Source organism: Macaca mulatta, chromosome 20 (assembly GCF_049350105.2).
Source record: "Macaca mulatta isolate MMU2019108-1 chromosome 20, T2T-MMU8v2.0, whole genome shotgun sequence".
NCBI lineage: Eukaryota > Metazoa > Chordata > Mammalia > Primates > Cercopithecidae > Macaca > Macaca mulatta.
The window spans coordinates 72,822,156-72,842,006 of record NC_133425.1 but is presented as its reverse complement, the minus strand read 5'-3'; the positions used below and the strand labels follow the sequence as shown (position 1 = coordinate 72,842,006).

The following is a 19,851-nucleotide window of genomic DNA, read 5'->3' as shown; positions in this document are numbered from 1 at the left end:
TTTGCTGACTCTGGGAAGCTAGGTTATCTTGTGCGCATCTGAGCCTCTTCTTCCTCATCTTTATCAAGGAATTACTAATTCCCACCTGAAAAGGGTAGGGCTTGAGGCAAATGCGATACAGCAGGGGATAGCTCCCAGCACTTAGGAGGTGTGGAGGACGCTATCTTGACTCTTTGCCAGAAGAGTTGAAAATGAGAAGTCTGCACAGACAGCGAAGAAGTCGTGCCACTCACCTGAGCCTTTCCTCTTCTGAACTCATCTCCCCAGTGCGCTTAAATTACGTTTTCCAAGCCTGACCCTGGGCGCTCCCCTCCTTCTCACGGCTGTCGGTCCCTCCCTCCCCATCACTCCCATCCAGCCTCCCCGCCCCCTTCGCCCCCTCCCTCGGAGTTGGAGCCGGGAATCCCACGCCCTTGCACCAGCCCGGGGGCTCGGACGAGCCCGGGAGCCGCTGGTCGCCAATCACCGCGCGGTGGAGAGGCGGGCGCTCGGCTCCGGCGCGCTGGGGGAGCCAGCTGGCGCTGCTTTCCCCGTAGCCTCAGACGCTCACACCGACACAGACAGACTCACAGACGGGCGGGCAGGCACCGACAGAGTCTTTCAGCCGTTTGCGCTCCAGCCCCGGCCCAGGGAGCACCCTGCACCCCCTGGGGTGCCGCAAAGGGCAGCTCGGCAGGCCCGCGCCGGGAGAAGGGAGGGCGCTCAGGCAGCCGGAGGAGGGGAGGTCCCAGCGCGCCTCCGCTGCGATGTGAACGGCGGCGGCTCTCACCTGGAGCCGCACCTGGGGCGCCGAGCTCTGGGGCCGCGGAGAGAATGCTCGCCGCCAGTGCGCTCCGCCTGCAGCGTCTGGCCACCCGCAGCCGCCGCGCCCGCACCTGACCATGGAGTGCGCCCTCCTGCTCGCGTGCGCCCTCCCGGCCGCGGGTTCGGGCCCGCCGAGGGGCCCGGCGGGACTGGGGCGCGTGGCTAAGGCAGGTGCCGCCGAGCGGAGCTCCGAGAGCGGGTGGCAGAGGGCGCCCGACGCCAGCCCCACCGCGCCCCTCACGCGCGATGTCACCTTTTCTTTTGCAGGCGCTCCAGCTGTGCTGCCTCTGCTGTGCGTCGGTCGCCGCGGCCTTAGCCAGTGACAGCAGCAGCGGCGCCAGCGGATTAAATGATGGTTCGTATTTGCCCCCCACCCCCAAGAAGGGCCTTTCGCAGCACTTTGTCGCTTCCTTCCCCCAAAAACAGAAAAGATGGAAAAGTGCACCCCCTAACCTGGCAGGTGTGCGCTGTCTTGGAAATGGTTCCTATTTGGAGAGAGGGGAAGGTTGGCAAGGACTGAACTTATCAAAAGAATCAATGCCCCAAGCTGCAAGTCACACAAAAGAAAATACTCTGCTTCACAGGTGGCTTGTTAAGAAAAAAAAACAAAACAAAAAAAAAACAAAAAAAAACCTTAACTGCAGTGAGAAATTCTAAGGGAGGTGGATATTAACTAAGGAATTACTTATTTCCTCCCTCTCCTAACTCTTGGTGGGGGAAGCTAATTCTTAGTGGGAGATGAAAGAATGTGAGCCTCTTTCCTCTCTCCATCTTTCCTTATTTTTCTCTCCACTTTTGTTCCTTTTCTATCTCTTCTTTTTTCTTTCCTTTTTGCTTCCCTTGTTTCACGGATGCCTAAGGCTGCTTTTAGAGAGAGGAAAGCAGGTGACTTGAGGTCTCTGAGTCCTTTATCTTTTCTGACGTCGCGCAGCCACAAACTTCCTAGAACATCCCTCACTTCTGTCATTTATTAACTTCCCAGTGGCGCGCAGAGGGAAATCCTTGTTTTGATTGTTTCCCATCAGCTGCAGGAGAACAGCTGATTCCTGACGCAACGCGTCTAGGAAAACCTTACTGTTCAACCTCGGTTCTTTAGAATTCTGTAAATTTTAGTTTTGCAAGGTTATCTCCTTTTCTTGTCAGGGTAAAGAGGTCATGATGGGGAGTGGGGCAGGATGGAGTCATGCAGAAGGGATTCACCTTTTGTCCCACAGAGAGGCTGCAGTTTCTAAAACCACCTCTCATTCTTATATCAGGATCAGATGGCTGGAGGCCATGTCCAACCCAGCCACCACTTTGTAAAGGCCTTACGCTTACTCAGCTCCTGAAGTGATCAGAGATCACTCTTTACAGGGGACACTGACTGCCCTTCTTCTATGAAGGACTGAATGTAACCAATAGCCTGTTATTCTCCCCTTGGAAACAAGCTGGTAGCAGGTGTCTGGGGGACCTTGATGGCTGATTCCGTAGAAGGCTGGCTGGATAACGTGCCTGCAGAGCCTTCCAAGTAAGAGCAGGCAGAGTTTCATATAATTTGGGACAAGACGGTGAGAAACAAACTTCTGCATATGTCAGGAAGCATTTTCATAGTTAAGTTTTAGTTTGACAGGAGGAGGAGGTAGACTTTCTCTAAGGACTTGCACATAGTCAAGAGCCACAGCCCTTTAAAGCAATATATCAGATTTTTAAGAGAAGAAAAATATTGTATGTCTGGCTCAAATTTTCAAGGTTAAGAGAAGGGAAAAACTCCCCCCCCCCCATTATTTTAAAATATGTGTGTCAATTTTATAGCATTTTTAGTTAAAGGACGAAGTCAAGAAAAATGGGAGTGGGAGGACATAAAGAATATAAAAATGAAAGCTGCCCAAGGAATAAGAGTCACAGATGGTTCATAAACAGAAGAAAATTATTGTCTATTGGGGAGATTTTTTTTTTTTTATGTGAAGCTAATTAGGCCATCACTCATTGATCCTTGGTAGCTACCGGGGCTCCACTTTTCCTTTGTTTGTTTGTTTGTTTTGGAGGAGGGGGAAAGTTGTTGACTGTTTAGGGGAAAGGGAAATTCTTCCTTTTCCTCCTCCAGTAACCGGGGACCCAGGTGACTCAAACATACCTCATCGTTATTCAACATCTTTCTAAACACTTTCCAAAGTAGTTTCCCATTCTGTGCGTCGGAAGTGGAAATGTGGAGTGTTTTTAATGTGCAGAGGGCATATTCCAAATCATTTTGTGGGATGATGCTTTTCAGCTTCAATGTTTGGTGAAAGAAAACACTGTGCTGGCTTTGCTTTTCAAACAGCAGATTGGATTTTAGCTCTTCCTCTTTGGAACATTCAGCAATGAGTGCTGCTCTAGGGAGCAATGGTGAATGTATTTTTAAACATGCCTTTCCAGGTGTCCCCTGATAAGCCACTCCCCCACCAACATGCCTGAGCAATTTTATACATCAGACTATATAGGAGGGTTCTGAGAATTTTGAGGCATTTTTGTGCATGTGCTGTATTTTATGCTTACAATTAAATGGGATCATCCCTGTGAAAGCTCACAGTAAAAATGCTAAGAGTGATACAAGTGCCAGAGTTTTCTTTTCACAAATAATATTGGAAATATGAAAATGCTCTTGCTTGTTAATGATCTGAAATATCATCTGAAGCTACCCCACACTGTGAGTTAGGACTTGAAGTGTAAACTCTGCCTCTGCCAAAATTCTCCCAATTCAGTTTAAGCACAGATAAATTAACCTCCTTGAAGAAAATTCCTGATTTTGTAGTTTCATATTCATTAACTTTATTTTCCAAAAAAATAAATTTTATATACATGACTCTGTGGCCAATATATTAAAAGATCCAGACCATTAAACATCAAAAGAACATTCTAAATCTCTCTCCAGACGAGAGGCGTTACATTTTTCCACGGACATCCACGAAATTCATGAAAATCATGATTGGCTTTCGAGCACCTGTAGAAATGACTGTGGCAGAGTTAATTGTAGAGACAGATCTTCTGCTTCCTGTGCTGCTCTGAATTATAGTTGATCTAGGTGCAAGGCAACAGGAACAAAGATATCTTTGAGTTTTGTGTTGCTCTTTGCCAGCCTGCTGGAAAGTGACCATTTGGAATTGTGGGCTCTGGGTGCTGACAGCTAAACTTTTCCCATTGCAGATTATGTCTTTGTCACGCCAGTAGAAGTAGACTCAGCCGGGTCATATATTTCACACGACATTTTGCACAACGGCAGGAAAAAGCGATCGGCGCAGAATGCCAGAAGCTCCCTGCACTACCGATTTTCAGCATTTGGACAGGAACTGCACTTAGAACTTAAGCCCTCGGCGATTTTGAGCAGTCACTTTATTGTCCAGGTACTTGGAAAAGATGGTGCTTCAGAGACTCAGAAACCCGAGGTGCAGCAATGCTTCTATCAGGGATTTATCAGAAATGACAGCTCCTCCTCTGTCGCTGTGTCTACGTGTGCTGGCTTGGTAAGTTCACCCCAGTCTGAGTTGAGCTCCCTCTTTCGTGTTTTGTGTAACTTGAGTGAACAGATGTCTGCAATATAAGTGCTCTTCGAGCCAAGTCCACACATTCACACTGTCAGCCTTGATACTTCTAATATTCTCAATTGAATTAATCTAATCTGCTCCCAGAAAAAGAAAATATAATAGAACTTTAATTACCATTTAGAACATTCTTTTGATGTTTAATGGTCTGGGACTTTTCATTCTCCATGTTTGAGATGATCCCCAAGGAAATTAACTTGATGGATGCCATTCGCTTTGTAATGTCCTGGGAGACCAGGCATTCTATAAATCTAACAAGCTGCATGCGTCTACATGGCTTTAAAATGGGAAAACTGTATTTCAATGCAAAATTGCATTCAGCAGCCCTGGTAAGATCAACCTTCACTTTGCTGAAGGGAGGCCCTTTGTTTTCTTTGAACTAATCTGTTGCTGGTGTCCTGCTCACATAAGACATCCTTTTAGAATGTGGTGTGCTGTGTTCCTGGGCTGGCAGGATTCAATGTGGCATCCAGGGAAGCAGAACCTTTTAAAAGCATTTGGGACAAGCGTTATTTCCTGCCTATGTAATCCTCATCTGCTGAGCACCAGGCCAAGAATATCATTGTAAATGATACTCTTCTCAGGATTCAATCAAATATACGAGGTGGTAAATGGTGTTCTGGGTTGATTTCATTCTGTGTTGTGATTGAGAAGTGTCCTGAATTGACAGAAGAGTTGGTGTGTGTTGAGACACACGGCAATTATGCTCTGGCATGGCCAGAAGAAGGAAAATGTGAGAAAACCCAGATGAGAATGTAGTTAGTAATGTACATGGTACATCATGGCACAAAGCAAGATGTGGCTTGGGTGCGGGTGAATGAGGACCCCCATGTTCTTCATTAGTTGAAACTTTCAGTTACTTTTTTAATTTTTTACCCCTATTTTGGCCTTAAATTTAGCTAAAACCTCTCTTTACAACCACAATCATGGTATTCTTTCTTTGGTCTATTTAAAATGATGAACGTGGCTCACCAATGACCTACATATTATTACATGGTTACGTGCCCCTGTGTATGCACACATGACTATATCTTGATTTTCTGTTTGTTTGTTTGTTTGTTTTGTTGTGGCATATCTCCTGGTCTTTATTTAGCATCCCCTCTGTATTTCTCTTTCTTCTGTCTATTTCCAGTATCCTAAAGGAGGAGTTTACACAACCCACCATACTGGCTTAAACTATCTCATTCCACATACCAGTAGTTAAAAGCAGTCTGCCCAGGTTCTAATTCTCACACCAGCATTTACTCATAGGACCCTGGACTAATTATTTAACTCTGTGTTAAGTAGAGTTAACTATGCCTTAGTTTCTTTATTTCTAAGATGGGAATAACAAGAGTTTGCATCACAGGGCAGTGGGGATTCAATGATTTCTTATGTGGAAAGTGCTATAGCAGTTCCTGGCAGGAATAATTGCCCTATAGCTGTTCTATTTTCAGCAAAACTTAGCCTCCTCATGTTTAACACTCTCAGGACTCCACTCTGTGAGTGATGAGAAATCTGATCAATTGTCTCATATTAATAATCTCATGGTAATAGATTAATATTATCAAAATTTTACATGGGTAGAATCATAAATTTTTCTTTATGAGGATTTCACAATGCTTTTATCCATTTTTTTTTTAACTTTTAGGTTCAGGGGTATAAGTGAAGGTTTTGTTACATAGGTGAACTCATGTCACAGGGGTTTGTTGTACAGATTATTTCATCACCCAGATATTAAGCCCAGTACCCAATGGTTATCTTTTCTGTTCCTTTCTCTTCTACCACCCTCCACCTCCAAGTAGACCACAGTGTCTGTTGTTCCCTTCTTTGTGTCCATGACTTCTCATCATTTAGCTCCCACTTACAAGTGAGAATGTGCGATTTGAATTTCTGTTCCTGCATTAGTTTGCTAATGATAATAGCCTTCCTCTCCATCTGTGTTCCTGCAAAAGACCTGATCTCGTTTATTTTTATGGCTGCATAGTATTCCGTGGTGTCTGTGTACCACATTTTCTTCATCCAATCCGTCACTGATGGGCATTTAGGTTGATTCCATGTCTTTGCTATTGTGAATAGTGCAGCAATAAACATTCACATGCATGTGTCTTTATGTTAGAATGGTTTATGTTCCTCCCATACCTAGTAATGGGATTGCTGGGTCAAATGGTAGTTCTGCTTTTAGCTCTTCAAAAAATTGCCATAGTGCTTTCCATAATGGTTGAACTAATTTATACCCGTACCAATAGTTTGGGGCTGGTATGACTGAACATTCCTGTATATGCAGTTTGATGAACTTATGGACACATTCTTTTGGACACATGCCTAAGAATAAAGTCGTTGAGGCACAGAGTATGTATAAATTGAGTATTCCATATCTGAAATGTTCGGGACCAGAAGTGTTGTGGATTTTCAATTTGGGGAGGATTTTGGAATATTTGCAGAATATATTCTGGTTGAGCATCTAATGCACAAATCTGAAATGCTCCAATAAGCATTTTCTTTGAGTGTCATATCAGTACTCAAAAGTTTCAGATTTTGGAGCATTTCAGATTTCACATTTTTGGGTTGAGGCGCTCAACCTGTGTATGTTCAGCTTTAATGAGCACTGACAAGCAGCTTTTCAAAGTGGTTGTGCTAATTTAAACTCGCATCACCAGTGTATGAGAGTTCCAGTTGCTCCAAATCCTCCTGAACACTTGATATTGCCTATTTTTCCACTTTAGCTGTTCTGATTGATAGGTGTGAAGTAGTACCACATTATGGGTGTAGTTTACATTGTTCTGATGGTTAATGAAATTGAATGCATTTTTTTTGTTTACATTTTCTTATAGACATTGCTCAGCTTCTTTGGCTAATCAGGGGTTCATAACTCCTCTAGAGTTAATTAGCAACTATAGTAATGGATTCAGAATAGTAGATTCAAGAGTTCAGAAAAGGAACAAGCCTTTAACAAGCTTGTTGGAGAGACTCATCGAGTTAACATGCCAGGAGAGACAGCCACTCTTCTTCTGTTAATACAGAGACTGAGAAAAGATGAATGAGACTGGGAGATGAAACTTTTTCACCTGAAGTTTATATATCAGTGTTTCTCTGAGTGGGGCCAGACCACTGGCCTTAGGATCCTTTTGGATGTGGTAGCAATTTTCTCGTGTGCATGCAGTGTATATTAGGAAAGCAATGTCACCTTTAAATGATTTGACAAAGTACTAATAGGAATCTACCATTATCTTGACTGCTAGAGAAGTCCACAAAGAAAGTGAAAAATGGTAGAATGGTTATAATAGTGAATACATATGTACACACATACATATAAGTAGACATGCATGCATACATACTCCAGCTAAAATTTTCCTAGCAGAGAATTTGTCTTAATAATTCAGAATTAACCTGTTTAAAATATTTGTAATAATTTCTTAAAATGCACCCACCTCCCCTGCCAACTCACAGGTCTCACTTTCTTCCAGAGTTGAGGTGGTTGTTACTTGGAATAATTCATGAAACAGGATTGCACACTTCCCGGAGTAAATACTGCCTACTGTTATGTTTAGCGATGATTATTTTAAAATTTTTGAATGCTTTTATACATGCAACCTAGAAAAGGTCACCCCTGTCTTCTATACCAGGTGGCCTTATAATCTGTGAAGGTACTGGGATTTGCAGCCTTTGTCCCAGAACCTCAGAGGTACAGATTAACCTAATCTCATCGTGATCTGCCATGTCTGTCCTTTCTGCTGTATCCAGCCTCCCTCTGACTAGCACAGGGATGAGAAAGTCATTACATCCAGCAAGTCATGACCTTGTTGAAGACTCTTCATCTTGCTGTTCAACCACAGTCTTACAATTTTTACCTGTATTTTTAAATTTTGTCTTCCAACAGAACAAACTTGCGTCTTTCTTCCTATGTACTAAGAGATCTAAGAAATTTTGCTGCTCAAAAATAGTCTTAGTGATCCTTTTTGTCAGGACAGTGATTATCAGAGTGTGATCAACTATGATAGCTTCACCTGAAGGGCTGGAAATGTGCATTTCTTTGTCCACAACAGAAACTCGGGGAGGCTGGGCACAGGAAAGCGTATTTTTAATTCTGCAAATGATTCTGATGCATACAAACATCTGAGAACCACTTAGTGAAAATGCTTGTATTTTTGGAACTTGTTAGAAAGACACATTGACTCATCAGTTTTTATTGTTGTTATTTTTTAGAGACAGGGTCTTACTCTGTCATCTGGGCTTGAGTACAGTGGTATAATCATGGCTCACTGGAGCCTCAACTTCCCAGGCTTAAGCATTCCTCCCAACTCAGCCCCCCAAGTAGCTGAGACTACAGGCACGTACTACTACACCCAGCCAATTTTTGTAGAGGTGAGGTTTTCCATGTTGCCCAGGCTGGCCTCGAACTTTTGGGCTCAGGCAATCTTCCTGCCTCAGCCTCCCAAAGTGCTGGGATTACCAGGCTTGAGCCACCACACCCCACCCCATCCTTTTTTCATTCGACAACTGTTAGCCTCTAGTGTGTCAGGCACTGTTGAGAGCATGGTGGATGAAGCTTACCAACAAGATGGATGTTAGATCCAGGTTGTAGAGGTTACAATCTAGGGGAGAGGATGGAGCAATACTTTTAGACCTGGAAATTGCGATTTTTATTGTGAACCAAGCTGTGACTCAACACTGGAACGAGGAGTTTACAGAGTGTGGTTTTAGAAAAGTGGGGAGCTGGTCAAGTTATTGCCAAAATGCCACCTCTCTGAGCTGTACAATGCATATTAGCATATTGACTAGTCAGAAATGTCTTATATTAAAGACACCTGTTTAACTCTGTTCATACCTAGAGTTTCCCTAACTTCTTTGGTCAATGAATTTTTTTTTTTTTCCAAGGAGCATCTCTTCACAGTTTGGTGGTGACGTGAAAAACGTCAACACAATGGTTCCCAAAAGAGATACTATAATATTATGTATTAATTTTTATCTGTTAAGAGATGCTCCGGGAATAAGTGCTTTATGGTCACACAAGTTACGGAAAATTTAGAGGTTTAAAGGAAGCTAAACAAACATCTTTAACAGATTTCATACGTTTTAATACACTAATATGCATTGTGAAGTGCCAAAAGGTGGAATTTCCATACTAGTTTGACCACTCCTCCCCAAACCCCCCCCCCTTTTTTTTTTTTTTTTTGAGATGGATTCTCACTCTCTTGCCCAGGCTGGAGTACAGTGACATGATATTGGCTCACTGCAACTTCGGTCTCCCGGATTCAAGTAATTCTCCTGCCTCAGCCTCCTAAGCAACTGGGATTACCGGCGCCCACCACCACGCCCAGCTAATTTTTTTGATATTTTTAGTAGAGATGGGGCTTCAGCTTGTTGGCCAGGCTGGTCTTGAACTCCTGACCTCAGGTGATCCACCTGCCTCAGCCTCCCAAAGTGCTGGAATTACAGGTGTGAGTCACTGTGCCCAGCCCACTCCTCCTCTTTTTGAATCACACTTCCATTAACACCTTGTACCAGTGTTCTGTGGTTCACCCTAAAACAGCAGTTTCTAAATCTGAGATTATTTGTACTTGTACCTGATATGTGTTCCTGTTGGGGAAATGCACCCCTTGCTTAAGAAATTCTAAACCAAGCTCCATTCTTCATGTGAAGATTGAATGAAAATACATGCAAAAACTGTCACTCATATTGCATTTCTGCCCAGCTTTGTAATACATGGGTGAGTTTACCATTGATGAATAACTTCAGTGAAGGCCCAGCTGGCAAGAGTAGTGGACTGCTTTGCTGTTTCTCTTGGATCTTCTGCCTGGTGTCTGATTACTATCGAGCCTTAGCACTGCATCTGCCACTCTGAGTGCAGTATGTACCGTGATCAAGGCTGCCATGAGAACCCCCTCCAGCCTCAATTCCTGATGCATCATCCAATTTTGTCACTCGGTTTACCCTTATTTCTCTTTTCTTTGTCCCCAACAATTAAACCGTAAGTGGCGTTTCTCCCCCATGGCTGGCTGCCCTAATGTCCCCATTGTATCTTTTTTTAGTGGTGGCCTTTTTTAGACTATGACTGCAGTGACCCATTCTCCAGAGAGCCTGGGTTCTTGCAGAACTTTGGAAGCAATTGGATTTCAATAGGCGGTAGGGACGCTTTGATCTCCCCCTTTCAAAAGTATTTTATGACTCAGAAAGCTCAGTCATTGAGTTGTCTGTTGCTGGTCACTGCCTGCCAAACAGTCTTTACAAAAGCTGATTTCCATTCATAAAAGGGCTGAAGTTGAATGACCTTCGTCCATGGCGGGCAGAAAGAAACTAGGCTCGGCTGCTTTGGAGGCTTTGGAGAGCCTTGTTAGTTAGTAGGGGTTTGTTGAATTACATATACCCCCTTGGAGCTTTTCGGTCACTTGAGAGGATCACGTGAAGTTAAGGATTACACTGGGTTGTATTTACGTGTTTTGTGAGACAGGCTAACTGAAATCAGTGATGTTTTCTTAGGCTCAATTCATTAAGAAAGGGTAAAAAGTTTTTGTTGTTTTGTTTTGGCTTCTCTCCTCTTAAGACATGATTTGTAAAGAGAATTATTTGCTCATAAGAAACTTGTAGCAAAATGCCAGATCAGCCTCCTTTTTAAAAAGAATAGCCAAGGTTCTTGCCAGAGAGCAGGACCCCAAGGTGACTAAGGCCAGTTTGAGGGGCCTCACATGGGAGGCTGAAAGGCCAATCCTTCCTGCCTATGCTGCCTGCCTTTTTTTTTTTTTTTTTGAGACAAAGTTTTGTTCTTATTGTCCATGCTAGAGTGTAATGGCGTGATCTCGGCTCACTGCAACCTCTGCCTCGCGGAGTCAAGCAATTCTCCTGCCTCAGCCTGCCCAGTAGCTAGAATTACAGGCATGCGCCACCATGTCCGGCTAATTTTGTATTTTTAGTAGAAATGGAGTTTCTCCATGTTGGCCAGGCTGGTCTTGAACTCCTGACCTTAGGTGATCCGCCCGCCTCGGCCTCCCAAAGTGCTGGGATTACAGGCGTGAGCCACCGCGCCCGGCCTGTCTGCCTTTTTGGATATGGCCACTAAGACATCAGGCTCCCCAAGTCCTGTGTTGTAAGTATTGGGCTTCCTTCGTGTCTCTGGGCCTTGGTTTTCTCATCTGTAAAGTGGGAATGGTAATCCTCTGTTTCTCTCATAAGACTGTGAAGATTTATGAGTGCTGAGCTTGGTACTCAGTGGAAGCTCCGTGCTTGATTAGTCTTAACTTTGAACTAGGAGAAGGTCTGGGAAGGAAATGGCCATTGAACTCACCCACAACACGCACACATATTCTCTCTTTCTCTCTCTTTTTTTTTTTTTTTTTTTTTTTTTGAGATGGAGTCTTGCTCTGTTGCCCAGGCTGGAGTGCACTGGTGTGTTCTTGGCTCACTGCAAGCTCTGCCTCCCAGGTTCACGCCATTCTCCTGCCTCAGCCTCCCGAGTAGCTAGGACTCCAGGCGCCCGCCACCACGCCTGGCTAATTTTTTGTATTTTTAGTAGAGACGGGGTTTCACCGTGTTAGCCATGATGGTCTCGATCTCCTGACCTTGTGATCCGCCCATCTTGACCTCCCAAAGTGCTGGGATTACAGGTGTGAGCCACCGCGCCCAACCCCTCTCTCTCTCTTTACCAGCTACCACCCCTGTCTTGCCTTAAGGCCTTTTAAAGTTCAGCCCTGTCAGAACAGGAAATGAACCCTTTGATACTGGCAATTCTCCTTGCGGGAATGTTTGGAGATCTTGTGGGAGGGGAAAATAACCGCTACTTTATAAACTGAAGACATAAAATGAGAGAAAAAGAATCAAAGAGGAGTATCAACAAATAGATAATGATTTGCATCAATGCGTGTATGACGAAGCAGCATAGTGTAATGTCTTTGGGCTGAGACTCTGAAGTTCCATCTCTTGTCTTTGCTAGCTACACAACACAGGGAAAACTCTTCACCCTGACTATGCTTTATTTCTTCAGTGATAAGCTGGGGATAATGATAGTACTTCTCCCATGAGGGCTATGGATGCTTAATTGAAAGAAAAATATTCTATGTGCATAGTTACAATGATATTATTACTATATCATTACCACAACCAATATCATTACCACAACCTGGCACATAGTAATAATATCAGTTGTGATAATGATATAGTACTAAATATCATTATTGCACACCTTCCTCTGCAAAGGACTTTTCAGAATTGACTACTGACAGTTCTTATAACCCACAGGCAGAAAAGAGTCTCAGCCTAGATAAAAACACAACAGTTAATATTTATTAAGCACTCTGGCTATGAACACTGGAGCCATTGAGAAGAGATTCAGCTAAAACACAGAGGGAGGTCTTTAGACTATTTAACTATGAGCTGGCATTATAAGTAGTTAACGTCTGAGGTGTAGCAATCTTTTTAGTAAGGCACTTTAAGAGGAGCTGAGCACTTGAAAAATATATATATGTATAGGTTCCACCTCTGAACATTCAGTAGGTCCTGGGTGGAGCGTAGGGATTCAAGTTTAATAAAGGAAAGACAAGCTTCACATATGGGGGACTCAGAGTCATTGTCCTCAAGGTGTCTGAACAGGACCTTCAGTGGAAAAGGGACTGGCTGAACCTCTCTGGGAGAGTTGTTTTTGCTTTGTGGAAAGCATCACACCATGTAAGTGAAACTGTCAATGCAGAGACTAGCATGATCTGGTGGGTATTCTAAGGAGGGAATTGGGGTGGCTAGTGTGAATCAAAATGTAGAGATGGTTCTTGTTTATATATTATAAGACTTTCAGTTGTAAGTAGAAAACTCCATCTCAGGCTATGTTAAACATACAAAATATGCATTCTTTTTGGCTCTGGAATAATCTTCCTAATTCATCCTTTCCTTCCTCTATCCCTCCCTCTTTTCTTTCTTCTTTCCTTTCTTCCCTTCTCCTTTTTTCTCTCCTTTCTTCTTTTCCTATCTCCCCACCTCCCTCCTTTCTTTGTCCCTCCCTTCCTTCCTCTTTTTCTTTCACCCTTCTCTCTCTTTCCCTCCCTTCCCATCTCCCTGCATCTCTTCCTTCCTCCCTTGTACTAGGATTGGCTAGCTTTCAGCAAGGCTAGATCCAAGCTATCCAATGATGTCTCCACTGTTTTGTTTCTCTCGGCTCTTCTTGCTTCTGCCTGGCTTCCTTCTGCATGTGCGGCCACCTTAGATGAGGATTTCATCACTTCCTTGGGTACCTGGCATTTCCTGTGACTTATTCAGCAATAACTCCGCAGCTGGACCCTATATAATACCTGAGAAGAAGTGTGTGGGGCTGAGAGCTTTATATGGTCTCTCACTTATCTGCAAGCCTCAGAGGATCACACTAAATTTGTCTCTGTATCCCAACAAGACTAAACCATATTTTTATTTATGGATTGATCTGTGAATTAATGCACAGAAGCAGGTCTGGAATGATGCATAGCAAACTGAGGGCTGCACAGTTTTCAGCTGGACACTCTTCATGAAATCAGAGCTTATTATTTCTGGAAGTTGTGTGTGTGGTTAAAACATACATAAATTGCATTAGCCAAACATCATTTTTGGTGGGGGAAGAGGGATTACTTAAAAACAATGTATATTTTGGAGTTTTTTTTTTATTACTACCCATAGATCTATCTTATTCTTTTAATTGCTGCATATTTATTTTCTTCTGATTAATGTTTATTTCCAGGATTTTGTTGGTGATGCTGCTGAAAATAACATGGAGATATATGACCCTTCTTAGTTGCATGCAATTGTATGTTTTATGAGGAGGGTAGGGAGAGAGAGACCTACTTTGTGAAAAGCTGACATGTCAAATACATATGGGACATTAGCTATAGCCAGATATGGCTTGCCAATATTGACGTTAGTCACCCAGTATCACCATCATTAATACCTTGCTTGTGTAACATGCAAAGCTACTGAGAACTCATTTCATCCTTGTTTTCCATGAGCCTAGGGCAGTGGTTTAGAATAGTTCTCTCCAGCAGACCCTATATGTTGGTGAAATTGCATGGTTTCCCACCATCAGCAATAAACAGTTTAAGAGAAAGTGGTACTGATAAATATCTGAAGTCTAAATATAAACAGGTCTAATGATAGCACTAAGGCTTTCGTGACCAAAAACATTTGCTTGGACTTTGTACACATCTCTGTGAACAAACCCAGGAGTTCCTCCTCTTCAGTCACATCAAGTTTTTCCCATGAAAGCCTGTTCCCACGGGTTTCTATCCAATTACAGGGCAAAATACACTCAAATACCATAATACAAGTCTGGTGAGAGTGTTCTGTCTGGACAGCAAGCTCACCTCTCCTGAAGGGATGCTTTTGATGTATCTAAGGATCTAAGGATTTCGTTTTCAGCTGAATTCCTTTGATTGCTTATTCATGCTGCTGAGCTTGGGAATACTTTATCTGCCCTTATTACCACTACAAGTCAAGGGGGCATGCTTTCTAATATAAATTATATAGTGCACATCTCTAATTTACTACAAGTCAGCTATGTGCACACCCTTATTTGAGAGACGGCACTTGAAAGGGATTGAGATAAGCTGGTAAAAGGAGATTATCTTTCTGCTGATTTACCGAGTTCTCCTACAACAGAGTACTTTTTAGTGTCTATGGGTTCACCCTGTGATTTTGCAATTCCTCATCTCCTTTTTCTATTTAACTTTGCGTCTTCTAGGAGGTAAATGAAGTGTTACTCAAAATTAATTTTCTGTGGGTAAATACTTCATGCAGTCTTTTTTCCCTCCTGCCTTAGTTATTGAGTCTAAGTCTGTTTTATGCAGTGAAGAGACATAATGGAAAAAAAAATTACCATAATGCACTTTCACTCTTTAAATATGCTAATGAATATCTCTACATCTTGTCACAGGGTTATGCTTTTGTCATTGTTTTCCAGTAACATGCATTGGAGTAGGTTGAATTCTATTCTTGTAAAAAGTTTCTTTTGTGTGTGAAACAACTACTAATGTCTGTTTAATATTACATGTTTAACCTTGGTGTGTATGACTAGCACATAAGTCTAGAACAGTGATTCTTAGTGCACGGAGCTTTAAAAAACACAGATGCTTATGCTCAGGTCTCACCCCAGAACAATTAGAGCAGAATGTCTGAGGACGGGGCCCAAACGTCTGTGTTATTTTAAAGACTCCCCAGGGTAGTCCTAAAGCACAGTTAAGTTTGAGAAACCCTGGGCTAGGTAACTGTTGTGGGCTTTGGAGATGCAATCATCTTAGACATGGTGGTGTCACAGTTTAACATGGCAGGATGGTATGTTCAAATGCTAGTTATGTGATCTTGGAGAAATGACTTTTTGAGGACATACTATTTTGAAATAATTAGACTTACTAGTTGCTGCGTGTATACAGAGAGTTCCCACGTACCCTTCACCCACCTTTGGGAAATTATCAAATTGTCTGAGAATCTGGTTTTCTCGTCTGTAAAGTGGAGATGAAAAAAAAAAAAAGGGCTCCGAAGGGGTGTATTGTGAGAATTGAGATAATGTGTCTAAAATGTAGGAGGTCAACGTCTTTTTTTTTTTTTTTTTTTAATCTGAGACAGAGTGTCGCACTGTTGTCCGGGCTGGAGTGCAGTGGCGTGATGTTGGCTTACTGCAACCTCCGCCTCCTGGGTTCAAGCGATTCTTCTGCCTCGGCCTCCCGAGTAGTTGGGATTACAGGCGCCGCCGCCATACCCAGCTAATTTTTTGTATTTTTAGTAGAGACAGGGTTTCGCCATGTTGGCCAGGCTGGTCTCGAATTCCTGACCTCATGATTCATCTGCCTCCCAAAGTGCTGGGATTACAGGCATGAGTCACTGCACCTGGCGAGGTCAACTTCTAAGACAGCCCCCAAAATTGCTGGCTCCCAGTGCACCAACACTTTCTCCTAGTATTTAGTCAATTTCTGGGAAGGAGTTTTCACAGATGTTACCATTACTGCAAATCGGTAAACTTTAAGATAGGAAGATTTTCCAGGTAGGTCTAATCTAATTACATGATGCCTTTAAATTTGATTGGGTCTAGAAGTCAAAGAGAGAAGAAGAAGTCAGAGAGGTTCATAGCTGGAGGGGTTTAGCATATGAGAAATTCTCCATTGTGGACTTTGGAGATGGAAGAGGCCATGTCACAAGGAACATGGGGCTCTAGGGGTGAGAAGGGGGTGTCAGAGCTGAGTGATGTCTAGCTGATAGCAGGGAAAGGGGGCTTCAGTCCTACAGCCAGAGGGAAGTGAATTCTGCCAATGGCCTGAGTGAGCTTAGCAGTGGATTCTTTCTTGGAGCCTCCAAAAAAGAATGCAGCCTGGGTGATATCCTGAAGACCCTAAGCAGAGAATACAGTCACACTGTACCCACTCTTCAGACTTGTACAACTGTGAATTAATAACTTTTTTTTTCCCCCCTGAGATGGAGTCTTGCCCTGTCAACCAGTCTGGAGTGCAGTGGCACGATCTTGGCTCACTGCAATCTCCGCCTCCTGGATTCAAGCAATTCTCCTGTCTCAGCCTCCTGAGTAGCTGTGATTACAGGCTTCTGCCACCGCGCACCCAGCTAATTTTTGTATTTTCAGTAGAGACGGGGTTTCACCCTGTTGGCCAGGCTGGTCTCGAACTCCTGACCTCGTGATCCACCTGCCTGGACCTCCCAAAGTGCTGGGATTACAGGCGTGAGCTGCCACACTCAGCCAATAATTGGGTGTTTTTAAGCTGCTGAATTTGTGGTGATTTGTTAAGCAGCGATAGAAAACAAATACAGAAAATATCTATAGTGCCCACTCTTTAGCAGGTGTTCACCAAATAGTCCCTTCCCTTTTCAGATTCATGGCCATCTTAAATTATCTTTTCAATGATTTGTAAGACAGTAAGCCCAAGGAGAGGAAGCAAGATTTCTTAGATATTCACTATTTAAAATTGCTTAGGAAATTGTTATGTTTAGCACAGGGTTTGTCAATAGGGCATTCGTGATGTGTTCGGATGGATAATTCTTTCTTGGGGGAAGCTGTCTGGAGACATACTGGTTTGTTAGGATGGATAATTCTTTCTTATGCAGGGCATGTCTGTGCATTGTAGGAGGTTTAGCAGCATTCCAGGCTTCTCTACCCTTTAGATTCCAGTAGCAACCCCCAGTTATGTCAGCTAAAAATGTCTCCAGACATAGCCTAGTATCTTTCCTGGGGGCACAGTAGTCCCCAGCTGAGAACTATTCATAGGGCACAATCACAAACTGTATTCTTTACCATAGTGCATTTATATGAGTTTATTGTTTTTCAGAGTAACCTGTTGTTTATTTCATTGTCATTATGAATAATGATTTCAGGTAATCTATGTTTGAGGAACTTAGCTGCTGAGAATACGTATGAATGGTGTGTGGGGGCTGGGAGTCGATTGGATGGCAGCAGAATACCCATCTGGGAGTGTTTTAAAAGATGTGTATTTGCTTTTGAATTTCACAGCATGACAACCCAGACTCCTGAAAATGACTGAATCTCTAAAGAAACAGAGATATATTTATAATAAAATTCACCCTTGCATTCTTATGAGGAAGGGGGCCTAACCACATGGATGTAGATTTGAAATGTGGATTCTGTTTCTGGGCTTTTGCAGTTGACCTAAGACCAAAGTTAAATGTCCTCTATATTCTCTTGACCTGTAAGAACAGGAGCGATGAGCTGTTCTGAAAATGAAATAAGGGATGTTTCCTGTGTTTTGTGAATGTGTGCCCTTGCCTGAGAACATTGGAAAGGTTTATTAGGTTTTTCTCTCTATTGTATGTAGTTGGGCCACTTACACTTTAGTTCTTTTAAAAATAGTCGCCATACTTGAAGAAGCAAAGAGCTCTTTTGTAATTGGATTGTAAGACATGGAACCTAATTCTCCCATCTGCATAGACTCACCAGCTGACCTAATCATTTAACCTCTCTGCCATCCCTTTGTTGAATAGACCTGGCAGGTGACAGTGAGTAGTACATTGGCATTTATATAATTAGCAGCATGTTCTAAATTTCTCAATATCTTTATAAAATATAAGGTAAGCAAAGTCTAAGTCACTTTGGGCTTGTGTTTCTAGCTGCCGGTAACTAACAACTTGACATTTCTTCTTTTTTCCTCTATGCCTTCCTCCATTCTTCCATCCATACATCCACACACCCACTCACCTACCCACCCACCCACCTATCCTCCCATTCACACTTCTAAAACATTTTCCTCAGCCTAGTATATGTCTTCACATTATGACAGACTATAAGAATACCAAAATGATAGTTTGATTCCTAAATTATTGGACATTTCAATGTGAGGGTGAGGAATAATGGTGTCATAAGGATGCTGCAACAAAATTAATATTTTTAGTTAAGGTATCTGTAAAGGACCATGGGAACACAAATAAGTGATGAGACTAATTTGTAAAGGGCGAACTGTGTAAGCAACTGAATCTTCCCTTCATAATATATAAATACCAGGTGATCTTATGCTCAAGGCCATGTAAACTTCATTGCTCACGGATCAGCTAAAAACGTGCCCAATTCTGACCTCTTCTTACCACTGCTACCCTCACTGTTCTAAATCATTCTCATGTCTCACCTGGATTCCTATAGCAGCTTCTTCTCTAATGACTCTTTCATCTCTTCTGTCTCTTTATTCTTCTCATAGTGGTGAGATGACTTCATTTTCCTGTTCTCCACCAGGAAATGGCTTTACATTGAGCATAGTATATGTATCAGCCTGTTCTCATGCTGTTAAAAGACATACCTGAGACTGGGTAATTTATAAAGGAAAGAGGTTTATTGGACTCACAGTTCCACATGCCTGGGGAGTTCTCACAATCATGGCTGAAGGCAAAGAAGAAGCAAAGGCACATCTTACATGGTGGCAAGCAAGACAGCTTGTGCAGGGGAACTCCCATTTGTAAAACCATCAGATCTCCTGAGTCTTACTACCATGAGAACAGTATGGGGAAAACCACCCCCATGATTCAGTTATCTCCAACTGGCCCTGCCCTTGACATGTGAGGATTATTACAATTCAGGGTGACATTTGGGTGGGGACACAGCCCAACCATATCAGCATATAATCCAGATTTCTTATCATGGCCTACAAAGCCCCTTGGACCTAACTTCCTATCTCTTCCATTATTGTGCATGCCACTGAGCTCTTCCGCTGGGCTCCACTGCCTTTCAACATCCCCAGATGTCCTGCCTCAGTGACTGCACTTGGAATGCTCTTCCCCCAAATATCCATCTGATTCTTTCTTGCCTCAGTTCTCTATGCAAATACTGTCATTCCAGAATGATCTTCCCTGACACTCCCATCACTCCCCACCTCCCTTCTCTGCTATAATTTTCTTTGTATTATTAATTGCCCAGTGCTCGACTGACTTGTTTATTGCCTGGCATATTCTGCCTGCCCACTTGAATATCAGCTTCATGAGGGCTGAGGCTTTATCTCTGCTGTTCACTGCTGTATTTCCAGTGGCTGGAGTCATCCTTAGCAAATAATAGGCACTCAAAATA

At 43.0% G+C, this 19,851-nt stretch overlaps 1 protein-coding gene across 3 annotated transcripts in view; it reads left to right on the top strand.

The window, feature by feature from the left end:
• Positions 1-433: 433 nt before the first annotated feature.
• Positions 434-19,851, top strand: part of ADAMTS18 (ADAM metallopeptidase with thrombospondin type 1 motif 18) — a 153,912-nt gene continuing 134,494 nt past the window's right edge. Inside the window, exons 1-3 of one of the 3 annotated variants that reach the window (XM_028840641.2) lie at positions 434-971; positions 1,072-1,159; positions 3,967-4,283. Coding sequence is in view for 1 of the 3 variants with exons in the window: in XM_077986920.1 (XP_077843046.1) it covers positions 882-971; positions 1,072-1,159; positions 3,967-4,283 (495 nt within the window). In the remaining 2 variants the exon portion in view is untranslated. Of the gene's footprint in view, positions 976-1,071; positions 1,160-3,966; positions 4,284-19,851 lie in introns of all 3 variants that reach the window. The other 2 variants (XM_077986921.1, XM_077986920.1) reach the window with 2 other exon arrangements.